This window comes from Petromyzon marinus, chromosome 57 (assembly GCF_048934315.1).
Source record: "Petromyzon marinus isolate PM22_M1 ecotype Great Lakes invasive population chromosome 57, UKy_Petmar_22M1.pri1.0, whole genome shotgun sequence".
Taxonomy (NCBI): Eukaryota; Metazoa; Chordata; class Hyperoartia; order Petromyzontiformes; family Petromyzontidae; genus Petromyzon; species Petromyzon marinus.
In genome coordinates, this window is record NC_133723.1 from 3918672 (window position 1) to 3932326 (window position 13655).

The 13655-nt window shown below is 55.7% G+C and overlaps 1 protein-coding gene across 1 annotated transcript in view; it reads left to right on the plus strand.

Annotated features, from left to right (window-relative positions):
- LOC116954914 (potassium/sodium hyperpolarization-activated cyclic nucleotide-gated channel 3-like) overlaps window positions 1-11533 on the plus strand; it is a 50836-nt gene extending 39303 nt beyond the window's left edge. The window contains 5 exon segments of the mRNA XM_076052683.1: window positions 7111-7313; window positions 7398-7435; window positions 9448-9612; window positions 11142-11275; window positions 11277-11533. Coding sequence (XP_075908798.1) covers window positions 7111-7313; window positions 7398-7435; window positions 9448-9612; window positions 11142-11275; window positions 11277-11429 — 693 coding nt within the window. The 3' untranslated portion in view covers window positions 11430-11533.
- Window positions 11534-13655: the final 2122 nt, after the last annotated feature.

Sequence of the window (13655 nt, forward strand, 5' to 3'; positions counted from 1 at the left end):
ACACTTCACTATGCACTACACTACACACTAGTGCTGTACTAGTGGCGAATTGGCCACGTTCCGTGTTACGTGACAAACCTTACTAGTTGGCTGTGTCGGGTGGTGGCGGGTTTAACGACACATGTATATATGTACGCGATCTAACCCAAAAAAAACCTCTATTATGGATGACATTGGTCGCGGATGCCTGCGTGTTAAACTAAACTCTGTTTCTATTCTTGGTTCTTTCGGTAAAGTCACGCAGAAGGGAAACAATAAAATAATAACCAAGAATATGAATCCCTGCAGTCACGAAAGCTTTAAATCAAAATTTAAACTATGTTTGTTTAACCAGGCAAGGCCCACTGAGCTCAGTTAGCTATCTTTCAGAATCGATCGAAGCCATCACAAATGATGTAGCTCATCGAAGTGGCTCATCATCAACACGTGGACATCCATTGCAGCCAAGTCCCGGGTAAAAAACAAAAATATATTTTTCCATAATAATTTCTGAAAATAATTAAGAGAGGCTCAAATTCCAAATATATTTGCAGCAGTAGGCATCAGGGTAGGATCGAACCCACGACTTCCTGTATACCAGGCGAGGTAGTTAGCATCTCTTAGCCACCGTGATGATGATGAGAGAGAGAAAGACACCGCAAACTCCACATATACAGCAGGCATCACGGTAGGGATCGAACCCACGACCTCCTGTATACCAGGCGAGGTAGTTAACATCTCCTAGCCACTGTGATGATGATGAGAGAGAGACGCAAACTCCAAATATCCAACAGGTGTCAGGGTCGCGATCGAACCTACCACCTCCTGTATACCAGGCGAGGTAGCTAACATCTCATAGCCACCATGACGATGATGATGATGAGAGAGTTAGAGACACCACAAACTCCAAACACACAGCAGGTGTCAAGGGTCGGATCGAACCCACGGCCTCCTGTATACCAGGCGAAGTAACTAACATCTCCTAGCCATCATGATGATGATGATTATGAGAGAGAGACACCACAAACTCCAAATACACAGCAGGCGTCAAGGGTCGGATCGAAACCAGGACCTCCTGTATACCAGGCGAGGTAGCTAACATCTCCTAGCCACCACGATGATGATGATGATGAGAGAGAGACACCACAAACTCCAAATACACAGCAGGCGTCAAGGGTCGGATCGAACCCACGACCTCATGTATACCAGGCGAGGTAGCTAACATCGTTGCCTTCGCGGTATGCCTCTCCTGGATAAATAATTAAACATCAACAAATGAACTTATCACAATCTTTATTTGACAATACTTCACCATGCTGGGTGGCGGACGAGAGAGCGGGCCAGGGATCCGGCTCTGGGCCCGGAGTGTAACCCGGGGTTCTCGTGGGTGGCGCTAACCGCAGCGCCACCACTCCACCCGTGTCTCGGTGCTCGCTCTGGCTCTGCATTCGACCACGTCTCCAAAGATGGTTTGACCGCTCTCCGACCCGCTCAGCCGTTGCCAGAAACGACGCTCGCTTGCGTGACGCTCAGACGGATGATTTAATTTTCGGAGTTGAGATCGAGGGCAAATTTAAGTGCAGGGCCAATTTTACTGTGATGCGTTTTTTGTTGCTGTTGTCGTTGTCGTTATTTATTCCGTAAATGGGGACTGGGCTGATACCATCAACTCACTACACTTGGGAACCCAGTTTAATCACACCAACTCAGTCTATGTGAGTCTATGGGTCTCTGTATGATTGTATGGGTATCTATAGGCATCTATCGGTCTCGATATGAGTCTGTGAGTGTCTATGTGAGTCTCTGGTTTTCTACGTGAGTCTATGGGTATCTATGTGAGTTTATGCGTATCTATCAGTCAATTTGTTTTTGTATGAGACTATGGGTCTGAATTTTAGTCTGTGTGTCCCTATGTGGATCTCATGTGAGTCTGTGGGTCTCTATGTGAGTCTCTGGTCCTCTATGTGAGTCTATGGGTATCTATGTGAGTCTATGTGTCTCTACGTGAGCTTATGTGAGTCTGTGGGTCTCTATCTCTGTCTATGTGAGTCTGTGGGTGTCTATTTGAGTTTGTGGGTCTTCTATGTGTGTCTATGTGAGAGTGTGGGTCTCTATTTGGGTCTCTATATGCCTCTGTGTACGTCGATGTGTCTCTATTTGAGTATGTGGGGTCTCTACGGGTCTCTATGTGAGTCTATGAGTTTGGAGCCCAGGCTCTCGGCGGGTGGCGGCTCCGTGACCTCTGACCCCTCATGTCCACGTGGTGCTCTGGCCCAGGCCTCATCCCGCGACATTAAGGCCTTATTTTGCCAGGGGTTGTGCGTTGCAGAGCAGCAGCCCCAGTGCACACATGGGCAGTGCGATGGCAACAAATTACCTCGGGAAATGAGATGCGGTAGATTTGCTTCGTTAATCTACGGTACACGGCAAAGCCGCACAACCAGATGGACTCTCTCTCTCTCTCTCTGTTGAAGCCCTCTTGACGTGGCCAGCAGCAGCAGCAGCAGCAGCAGACGCAGACCTCGACGCAGCTCCCGAACCACGTTGCAATATTCTTGGGTGTTTCGGTGAAGTTACGTAGATAGGTTCAAAGAAAATATCAACGGAACTTCGACGTTGCTTGCCTTTCCTTGGAAACTAACCCGCCTCTTCCTGAAAATGACCGCTTGTGTTGCGATCGAAACGTCGTCGTTTTTTCGGTTATTTTTTGTTATTTTATTCGAACCTTTCTACGTGACTTTACCGAAAGACCCAAAGAATATGAATTCCTGCCAGTCGCGAAAGCTTTAGGTCAAGATTCACATTGCAATACTCTCGAATGAGAACAGCGTATGGGCAATGGCAAGTCTATCGGCAAATGTTAGCCTAGGGCAAACGTCAGTCTATGGGTAAAGTTAAATCGATGGGCAATTTTTAGTCTATGGTCAAATATAGCCTAATGGCAATTATAGTCCATGGGCAATGATAGTCTTTGGGCAATGATAGTCTATGGGCAATGATAGTCTATGGGCAATGTTAGTCTATGGGCAATGATAGTCTATGGGCAATGATAGTCTATGGGCAATGATAGTCTATGGGCAATGATAGTCTATGGGCAATGATAGTCTATGAGCAATGATAGTCTATGGGCAATGATAGTCAATGGGCAATGATAGTCTATGGGCAATGATAGTCTATGGGCAATGATAGTCCATGGGCAATGATAGTCCATGGGCAATGATAGTCTATGGGCAATGATAGTCTTTGGGCAATGATAGTCTATGGGCAATGATTGTCTATGGGCAATGATAGTCTATGGGCAATGATAGTCTATGGGCAATGATAGTCTATGGGCAATGTTAGTCTATGGGCAATGATAGTCTATGGGCAATGATAGTCTATGGGCAATGATAGTCTATGGGCAATGATAGTCTATGGGCAATGATAGTCTATGGGCAATGATTGTCTATGGGCAATGATAGTCTATGGGCAATGATAGTCGTTGGGCAATGATAGTCTATGGGCAATGATAGTCTATGGGCAATGATAGTCTATGGGCAATGATAGTCCATGGGCAATGATAGTCTATGGGCAATGATAGTCTATGGGCAATGATAGTCTATGGGCAATGATAGTCTATGGGCAATTATAGTCTATGGGCAATGATAGTCTTTGGGCAATGATAGTCTATGGGCAATGATAGTCTATGGGCAATGATAGTCTATGGGCAATGTTAGTCTATGGGCAATGATAGTCTATGGGCAATGATAGTCTATGGGCAATGATAGTCTATGGGCAATGATAGTCTATGGGCAATGATAGTCTATGAGCAATGATAGTCTATGGGCAATGATAGTCAATGGGCAATGATAGTCTATGGGCAATGATAGTCTATGGGCAATGATAGTCCATGGGCAATGATAGTCCATGGGCAATGATAGTCTATGGGCAATGATAGTCTTTGGGCAATGATAGTCTATGGGCAATGATTGTCTATGGGCAATGATAGTCTATGGGCAATGATAGTCTATGGGCAATGATAGTCTATGGGCAATGTTAGTCTATGGGCAATGATAGTCTATGGGCAATGATAGTCTATGGGCAATGATAGTCTATGGGCAATGATAGTCTATGGGCAATGATAGTCTATGGGCAATGATTGTCTATGGGCAATGATAGTCTATGGGCAATGATAGTCGTTGGGCAATGATAGTCTATGGGCAATGATAGTCTATGGGCAATGATAGTCCATGGGCAATGATAGTCTATGGGCAATGATAGTCTATGGGCAATGATAGTCTATGGGCAATGATAGTCTATGGGCAATGATAGTCTATGGGCAATGATAGTCGTTGGGCAATGATAGTCTATGGGCAATGATAGTCTATGGGCAATGATAGTCCATGGGCAATGATAGTCTATGGGCAATGATAGTCTATGGGCAATGATAGTCTATGGGCAATGATTGTCTATGGGCAATGTTAGTCTATGGGCAATGATAGTCCATGGGCAATGATAGTCGTTGGGCAATTTGAGTCGATGGGTCTGTGGACCAAAAACTAAACGAGTTCGCGTCGTTTAACGGAGGAGGAGGAGGATCAGCGACACGACACAAACTCTCTCTCGTCGTGGCCAGCAGCAGCAGCACCAGCAACAGCAGCAGGACCTCAACAGTTGCCATCGAGCACCTGAATTAAAACACCGCCACTGCTACTGCTGCGGCTGCTGCCCTTGTACACGTGGACGGAATGGAATTCACGGAAACGTGATGATGAATAATTATTCGTATTAGAGGTTTTTTTTTCGTGGGTTAGATCAGCGGTCCCCAACCTTTTTGGCACCAGGGACCGGTTTCGTGGAAGACAGAAAATTTCACGGAGGGGGGTGGGTGGTCACCATTTGGTCTTTCCCCCTTTTCAAAGAAGCTCTCCAGCTACGTCTGTTGTTTTTTAACTCATTGTGGCTACTAGGGGGTTAGAGCTCGTGGGCTTACCAACACCACGTGACTGAGACGAGTGCACAGTGCGGGAAAAGAGGCGCGGACGCAAGTGGTGAATAATAAAATAATGGCGGCGAGCCACGTGCGGACTCACCGCTCTCACCTCCTCCTGCTGTGCGGCCCGGTTCCTAACAGGCCACGGGCCAGTACCGGTCCGCGGCCCGGGGTTTGGGGACCCCCTGGGTTAATTTATGAAGGGTTTTGTCAAGTTACTTTTACAGCACACCGGTGTATTGTTGAGCAAACCCACAACATTTACTAGTTGGCCGTGTCGGGTGGTGGCGGGTTTAACGACACATTTATTTATTTTACGACATCTAAACCCCCCCCCCCCAAACAAAACCAGTATTTCATGGGATCTCCTTTGCCAGTACCAAAATATAACCATAGGGGTTTCCCCTATTTTGCTGGCAACAAAACAGCTGTGTTATGTTTTGTGTTTGCATTCTGGCCACGAGCATTGTGGTTAATGCAGTGACGTAATTCCTCGCAAAAAAAAGTTTTCAGTTTGGTGTTTTAACATCTTAACACGGCTGTTTTGTTGCCAGTGGAAAAAAAAGGGGAAAAAAATATTCTCGGATGGAGATTAGTCCACACGGGTAAGGGTGTACGAACTCTGTGTGTCTATCTCTATGATCAAAACCTGTTTTACAGACGACATTGTTTGTGTAAGCCTCCCGCTTGTTACGATGACTATGATTATTATATTGCAACGTTATTGAGCCGTGACGCAGTTGCAGTTTCATTCATTTGGTGGGAGCCCTCCCTGTGAGCCGCTGGGCTCTTGAATCGGGTTGCAACCGCAACAAACAAAAAAAAGAAAAACAAAAACCATGAGCAGGAAAACATCTTAAAGCGACTCATGCGCAAAACAGAAAAGTCCAGGTTTAAAAAAAAACAAAAACCGCAAACACGAGTTGGGGTGAGGAGGTGGCTAAGCGTTGCGTTGGGAGCCGTAGCCGAGCGGATGGCTTCATCGGCCAAGGGTTTGCTTCCTTCTCCCTGTCGTGCACGGTCGCCGATGTCCATGCAGAGCCAACGACTGCAATCCCACGTTCAGGTGGTCCAGCCCAGACGCCCGCGTGATGTCTCCCTCCTCGTGTTTGTGGTTCGCGGCGTCTATTGGTTGCACCACGCTCCCGGTGTGGATGACCACACTCGCTCGCTCGCTGCCAATGGAGAGTTTGCAATTGTCCAGTCCGTGCATCGTCGGGTTAGCCGCATCTGCCGCGGTTTGTGCAATCAAAATCCGCAATCCACTCGCTCGCTCGCTCGCCCGCCCGCCCGCCTGCCTACCCACCCACTCACCCGGGCTTTTGACCAACTCACTCATCCCCTCACTCATCCCCTCACTCATCCCCTCACTCATCCCCTCACTCATCCCCTCACTCATCCCCTCACTCATCCCCTCACTCATCCCCTCACTCATCCCCTCACTCATCCCCTCACTCATCCCCTCACTCATCCCCTCACTCATCCCCTCACTCATCCCCTCACTCATCCCCTCACTCACCCCCTCACTCACCCCCCTCCTCCACCACCTCCAGCACCGGCGAGCCACAACGCGTTTCTGTAAAGCGATTTTTGAAGGTGCGACCGCTTGACCCCCCTCCCCACTCAACCCCCCCCCCCATTCCACCCTCCCCCTTTACACCCCCCCCACTCCACCCCCCCCCCATTCCACCCTCCCCCTCTACACCCCCCCCCCACTCAACCCCCCCATTCCACCCTCCGCCTCTACACCCCCCCCCCACTCAACCCCCCCATTCCACCCTCCCCCGCTACACCCCCCCCCACTCCACCCCCCCCATTCCACCCTCCCCCTCTACACCCCCCCCCACTCAACCCCCCCATTCCACCCTCCCCCTCTACACCCCCCCCCACTCCACCCCTCCCATTCCACCCTCCCCCTCTACACCCCCCCCACTCCACCCCCCCCATTCCACCCTCCCCCTCTACACCCCCCACTCCACCTCCCCCCCATTCCAACCCCCCACTCCCCGCTACACCCCCCCACTCAACCCCCCCCCCCCGCTACACTCTCCCACTCCACCCCTACCACTCCACCCCCCCCGCTACACCCCTACCACTCCCACTCCACCCCCCCCCCACTCCCACCCCCCCACTCCCACCCCCGCCCCCCGGGGACACAGGAGATCGTCAACTACAACTGCCGCCAGCTGGTGGCCACGATGCCGCTGTTCGCCACGGCCGACCCGGCCTTCGTCACGTGCGTGCTCACCAAGCTCCGCTTCGAGGTCTTCCAGCCGGGCGACCTGGTGGTGCGCGAGGGCACTGTGGGCACGCGGATGTTCTTCGTGCAGCACGGCCTGCTCAGCGTGCTCTCGCGCGGCAGCGGTGGTGGTGGTGGCGGTGGTGGTGGCGGTGGTGGCGGTGGTGGTGGTGGTGGTGGTGGTGGTGGTGGTACCGCCGCCACCACCGTGGACACCAAGCTCTCTGATGGCTGCTACTTCGGAGGTGAGGGGGGTACCGAGGTGGCGGTGTGTGGGGGGGGGGGGGGAGGGAGTAGGGAGGGAGGGAGGGAGAGATCAAGGGGCGAGTAGGTAGGGAGGGAGGAGGGAGTTGGGAGGAAGTAGGCAGGGAGTAGGGAGAGAGTAGGGAGTAGGGAGAGAGTAGGGAGTAGGGAGAGAGTAGGGAGAGAGTAGGGAGTAGGGAGAGAGTAGGGAGTAGGGAGAGAGTAGGGAGAGAGTAGGGAGTAGGGAGAGAGTAGGGAGTAGGGAGAGAGTAGGGAGTAGGGAGAGAGTAGGGAGTAGGGAGAGAGTGGGGAGTAGGGAGAGAGTAGGGAGAGAGTAGGGAGTAGGGAGAGAGTAGGGAGTAGGGAGAGAGTAGGGAGTAGGGAGAGAGTAGGGAGTAGGGAGAGAGTGGGGAGTAGGGAGAGAGTAGGGAGAGAGTAGGGAGTAGGGAGAGAGTAGGGAGTAGGGAGAGAGTAGGGAGAGAGTAGGGAGTAGGGAGAGAGTAGGGAGAGAGTAGGGAGTAGGGAGAGAGTAGGGAGTAGGGAGAGAGTAGGGAGAGAGTAAGGAGTAGGGAGAGAGTAGGGAGAGAGTAGGGAGTAGGGAGAGAGTAGGGAGAGAGTAGGGAGTAGGGAGAGAGTAGGGAGAGAGTAGGGAGTAGGGAGAGAGTAGGGAGTAGGGAGAGAGTGGGGAGTAGGGAGAGAGTAGGGGAGAGAGTAGGGAGTAGGGAGAGAGTAGGGAGTAGGGAGAGAGTAGGGAGAGAGTAGGGAGTAGGGAGAGAGTAGGGAGAGAGTAGGGAGTAGGGAGAGAGTAGGGAGTAGGGAGAGAGTAGGGAGAGAGTAAGGAGTAGGGAGAGAGTAGGGAGAGAGTAGGGAGTAGGGAGAGAGTAGGGAGAGAGTAGGGAGTAGGGAGAGAGTAGGGAGAGAGTAGGGAGTAGGGAGAGAGTAGGGAGTAGTGAGAGAGTGGGGAGTAGGGAGAGAGTAGGGAGAGAGTAGGGAGTAGGGAGAGAGTAGGGAGTAGGGAGAGAGTAGGGAGAGAGTAGGGAGTAGGGAGAGAGTAGGGAGAGAGTAGGGAGTAGGGAGAGAGTAGGGAGTAGGGAGAGAGTAGGAGAGAGAGTAAGGAGTAGGGAGAGAGTAGGGAGAGAGTAGGGAGTAGGGAGAGAGTAGGGAGAGAGTAGGGAGTAGGGAGAGAGTAGGGAGAGAGTAGTGAGTAGGGAGAGAGTAGGGAGTAGGGAGAGAGTAGGGAGAGAGTAGGAAGAGAGTATGGAGTAGGGAGAGAGTAGGGAGAGAGTAGGGAGAGAGTAGGGAGTAGGGAGAGAGTAGGGAGAGAGTAGGGAGAGAGTAGGGAGTAGGGAGAGAGTAGGGAGAGAGTAGGGAGTAGGGAGAGAGTAGGGAGAGAGTAGGGAGAGAGTAGGGAGTAGGGAGAGAGTAGGGAGTAGGGAGAGAGTAGGGAGAGAGTAAGGAGTAGGGAGAGAGTAGGGAGAGAGTAGGGAGTAGGGAGAGAGTAGGGAGAGAGTAGGGAGTAGGGAGAGAGTAGGGAGAGAGTAGGGAGTAGGGAGAGAGTAGGGAGTAGGGAGAGAGTAGGGAGAGAGTAGGAAGAGAGTAGGGAGTAGGGAGAGAGTAGGGAGAGAGTAGGGAGAGAGTAGGGAGTAGGGAGAGAGGTAGGGAGAGAGTAGGGAGAGAGTAGGGAGTAGGGAGAGAGTAGGGAGAGAGTAGGGAGTAGGGAGAGAGTAGGGAGAGAGTAGGGAGAGAGTAGGGAGTAGGGAGAGAGTAGGGAGTAGGGAGAGAGTAGGAGAGAGTAGGGAGTAGGGGGAGTAGGGAGGGTGGAGGGGCCAGGGAGGGACAGAGTCAGGGCTAGGGCGTTGCGGGCAGCAGTGTGGCTCTCAATTCACAACTCGCAACCGCCATCACTCACCGAACCCTCCACCAACCCCTCCAGTTTAAACGTCCCACGTGTAACCTTCTCCCCGCCCCCTCCGCTCCACCACCACCACCGCCGCCGCCGCCGCCGCGGCCGCAGAGATCTGCCTGCTGACGCGTGGGCGGCGCACGGCGAGCGTGCGCGCCGACACCTACTGCCGCCTCTTCTCGCTGTCCAGCGAGCACTTCGCCGCCGTGCTTGAGGAGCACCCCGTGATGCGCCGCGCCCTCGAGAGCGTCGCCATCGACCGCCTCAACCGCATCGGTGCGGCTACCGCAAACCGCAGCAACGCACACCAACCCCACCCACCTCAACCAACTCAGCCACTGAATCACCTACCCGCTGATACGCTTACCCATTCACCTAACCGCTCAACCCACTTACCCGCTCACTGAGCCACTCACTGACCTAACCGCTTTAACCACCGAGCCACTCACCCTTCAACTTAGCCGCTAACTGACCTATCCCCTGACCCACCTATGCACTCACCTAGCCACTTACCCGCTTACCCACTCACTGACCCACTCACTGACCTACCCACTCACCCACCTACCCACTCACCCTTCAACTTACCCGCTAATTGACCTATCCCCTGACCCACCTACGCACTCACCTAGCCACTTACCCGCTTACCCACTCACTGACCCACTCACTGACCTACCCACTCACCCACCTACCCACTCACCCTTCAACTTACCCACTACCTGACCTATCCGCTGACCTACCTACGCACTCACCTAGCCACTTGCCCACTCACTGAGCCACTCAATGACCTAACCACTTCACCCACCGACCCACTCACCCTTCAACTTACCCACTAACTGACCTATCCGCTGACCCACCTATGCACTCACCTAGCCACTTACCTGCTTACCCACTCACTGAGCCACTCACTGACCTACCCACTCACCCACCTACCCACTCACCCTTCAACTTACCCACTAACTGACCTATCCGCTGACCCACCTATGCACTCACCTACCCACTTAGCCACTTACCAACTCACTGACCCACTCACTGACCTACCCACTCACCCACCTACCCACGCACCCTTCAAATTACACACTAACTGACCTATCCGCTGACCTACCTACGCACTCACCTACCCACTTAGCCACTTACCAACTCACTGACCCACTCACTGACCTACCCACTCACCCACCTACCCACTCACCCTTCAAATTACCCACTTACTGACCTATCCGCTGACCTACCTACGCACTCACCTACACACTTACCCACTTACCCACTCACTGACCCAATCACCCACCTACCCACTCACCCTTCAACTTACCCACTATATGACCTGTCCGCTGACCCACCTAAGCACTCACCTACCCACTCACCCACTCACCACTCACCTACCCACCTAACCACTTGCTGACCGACCCACTGACCTACCTACCCAATCGCCTACCCACTTACCCATTCACTGAACTACCCACTGACCCACCTGCCCACTCACCTAACCACTCACCCACTCACTGACCCACTCACTGACCTACCCAATTACACATTCACTGACCTACTCACGGACCCATCTACCCACTCACCTTTCAGCATAGCTATGCGAGCCACGGGATCTCCGGGTCATGTCGTGATTGTTGTTGTTGATGTTGTTATTGTTGTTGATGTTGTTGTTGATGTCGTTGTTGATGTCGTTATTTGTTGATGTTGTTATTGTTGTAGTTGATGTCGTTATCGTTGATCTGGTTATTGTTGATACTGTCGTTATTGTTGATGATGTCGTTGTTGATGTCGTCGTTGTTGTTGTTGTCGTCGCAACACCGCAGGCAAGAAGAACTCGATCCTGCTGCACAAGGTGGAGCACGACATGAGCACCGGGCTGTGTGGCGCCCACGAGCGCGAGATGATCCGCACCATGGTGCGCCGCGACCGGGAGATGATGCTGGGCGCCAACGTCGCCACCGCCTCGTTCACCTCCTCCTCCTCCCCCCCCTCCTCCTCGTCTCCCCCTCACCACGGACGCTCGCTCGCTGAGCTCGCCCCTTCGCTCGCCGGCCCGCGGCCGTCTCCGTCGCCTCGCGGCGGAGACGGCCGCGCCTCTTCGATCCACATAGCCGTGACCCGCTGCTCGCCCCGCCCCGACCCGGCGTCGCCGCCGCCGCCGCTGCCGCCGCCGCCGCCGCCGCCGCTGAGCCGCCACGCCAGCCTCAGCCGCCGCTCCGGCGCCGCCGGGCGACGCAGGTCCAGCCCGGGCTACGGCACGCCGGCGCCCGGGGGAAACCGCCGCCGGGGGTCTCGGCACGGTCCCCACGGGCGCAACGCGGCGCGGTCCCGCGCCGTCGCTCCAGGCGCCGTCGCTGCTGCAGCCGCCCTGGGCTCGTGACACCGCCGGCACCGCCGCCGTCGGCAACCCGCCGCTCGCGCGCGCCGGGTCGGAGCGCGCCGCGGGTTCCGGCGACTCGCTCCTCTGCCGCCACTTCCCGTCGCCCGGCAGTGGCGGCGGCGGCGGCCGGGCGAGCGTCGCCGACGTCGGCGGCGCTCGCTCCTTCTCCGCTTTTCCCTCCTCCCGTGCCGGTGCCGCCGCTGCCGGCGCGGCTGCGGCGGGGGCGGCGGGGGGCGCCGCCGCCGCGGTGTCTTCATCGCCCGGAGCGCTGAGCCGCGCCGCGCGGCTCCTCTCGGCGTCGCAGCCGGCGCTGCCGCACGGCGGGGCGAGCGGCGGGGCCGGCGCCTTTCCCCGTGCGCCGGCGACGGTGGAACAGCCGGGACATCAGCCGTGGAGCGGCGAGCGGCAGCAGAAGGAGGAGGAGGAGGAGGATGCGGACCGTCACGGGCGACCTCCTCTGCCGATGTTCACCGAGCTGGGTCGGAAGACGCTCCAGCGGAGGATGACGCTGCCTCGGCAAATCCCGCTGCTGCTGCCACCGCCGCCGGCGCAACAGCCGCTGGACCGCATGCCCAGAGGCTCCCTGCCGCTGTGGCCCATCGCGATTGGCGGTGGCGGCTTTGCTGGCGGTAGCGGTGGCGGCGGGAGCGGTGGTAACGGTGGTGGTGGCGGCGGCGGCGGCGGCGGTGGTGGTGGTGGCGTTTCACCGCTGAGCTCGTCCACCGATGCGGACGTGAAGAGGCCCGTGCAGCTCCCGTCAAACCTCTGACATAACCGATGCGATCTCCACCCACGCCGGCTGGGGGAGAGGGCGGATGGCCTCGGCGTTCGCGGTCAATCGCGTCGGCAAGGCGGGGAAAACCGTCGGGCGTCTCGAAACGTGAGCGGTGAACGCCACGCGCGCGCACGGTGACGAGACGTCTCGGCGAGCGAGCGAGCGAGCGAGCGAGTGCGGAGGCCACGCACGTGCGCGAACGATCCACCACCGATGTTCACGGTACGAGGCGCGTCACCGTGAAACGCTGGACGCTCGGTTGGTTTTTTGGTCGCCAGCTCGTCGAGGAGCGAGAGAAGTTGAGAGAGAGGCGAAGTCACGGAATCGCGACACCGTGCAGCGTCGCACAGGACCCGGTGACGAGGTCACTACCCGCCAGCGGCTGTTGGCTCGTGAGCGCTTGCAGGGGCTGCTCCTCCATCCCCCCCGCCCCCCCCCCCCCACCCGACTCAGCAGTGGAGCGAGCGGCTCGCAAGTTCACGAGGTCGCGAGGTCAACCGCCGCCCCCCCCCCCCACCCCGTGGGGAAGAAGGTGTGGGGATGTTCACTCAGCCCATTCATCATCATCATCATTGTCGCTCGCCTCCGGCGGGGGGGTCGATAAAATTGAGTTTCACTTTGCACGGCGGATGATCGGCGGTGGTTGCCCACGCGGCAGGCCACCGGTGCCTCGGTTGTGCCCGGCGCGATGCTCACCGCACCGCACCGTGGCGTTCCCCCGCCTAACGACGATCCGTTCGCTCGGCCCACCGCCCAGCCCCCCGGACAAAACCCCCACGTGCTCGCGACTCGGCGGGCCGCCACGGGTCGCCAATCGTCAGTCGACGAGCCAATTCGTGAATTCGCCGGTGATTATTTAGAATCCAGCGGTGGGCCCTCTCTGCCGGCAGCAGGGGGGGGGGGGGTGGGGGGGGTGGGGGGGGGTTTGGGGGGTGTTGAGCGAAGAGTTGCGGGGCTGCGCCTCTACTCGTCGGCTCTAGAGTGAAAGCCGGGCGTCCTGAGAAGCCATGGCCGTTTCCGAACGCGAGCCGCAGACAACCGCAGGCGCGCACGAGCGCCTCCGATTAGCACGGTCGGCACTACGTACGGTGCAAAAGAACTTCAACATGCAAGACATACACAGTGCACCATAGACGCAACACTGCACCCATCGTCTTAACACTGCACCATCGTCTCAACACT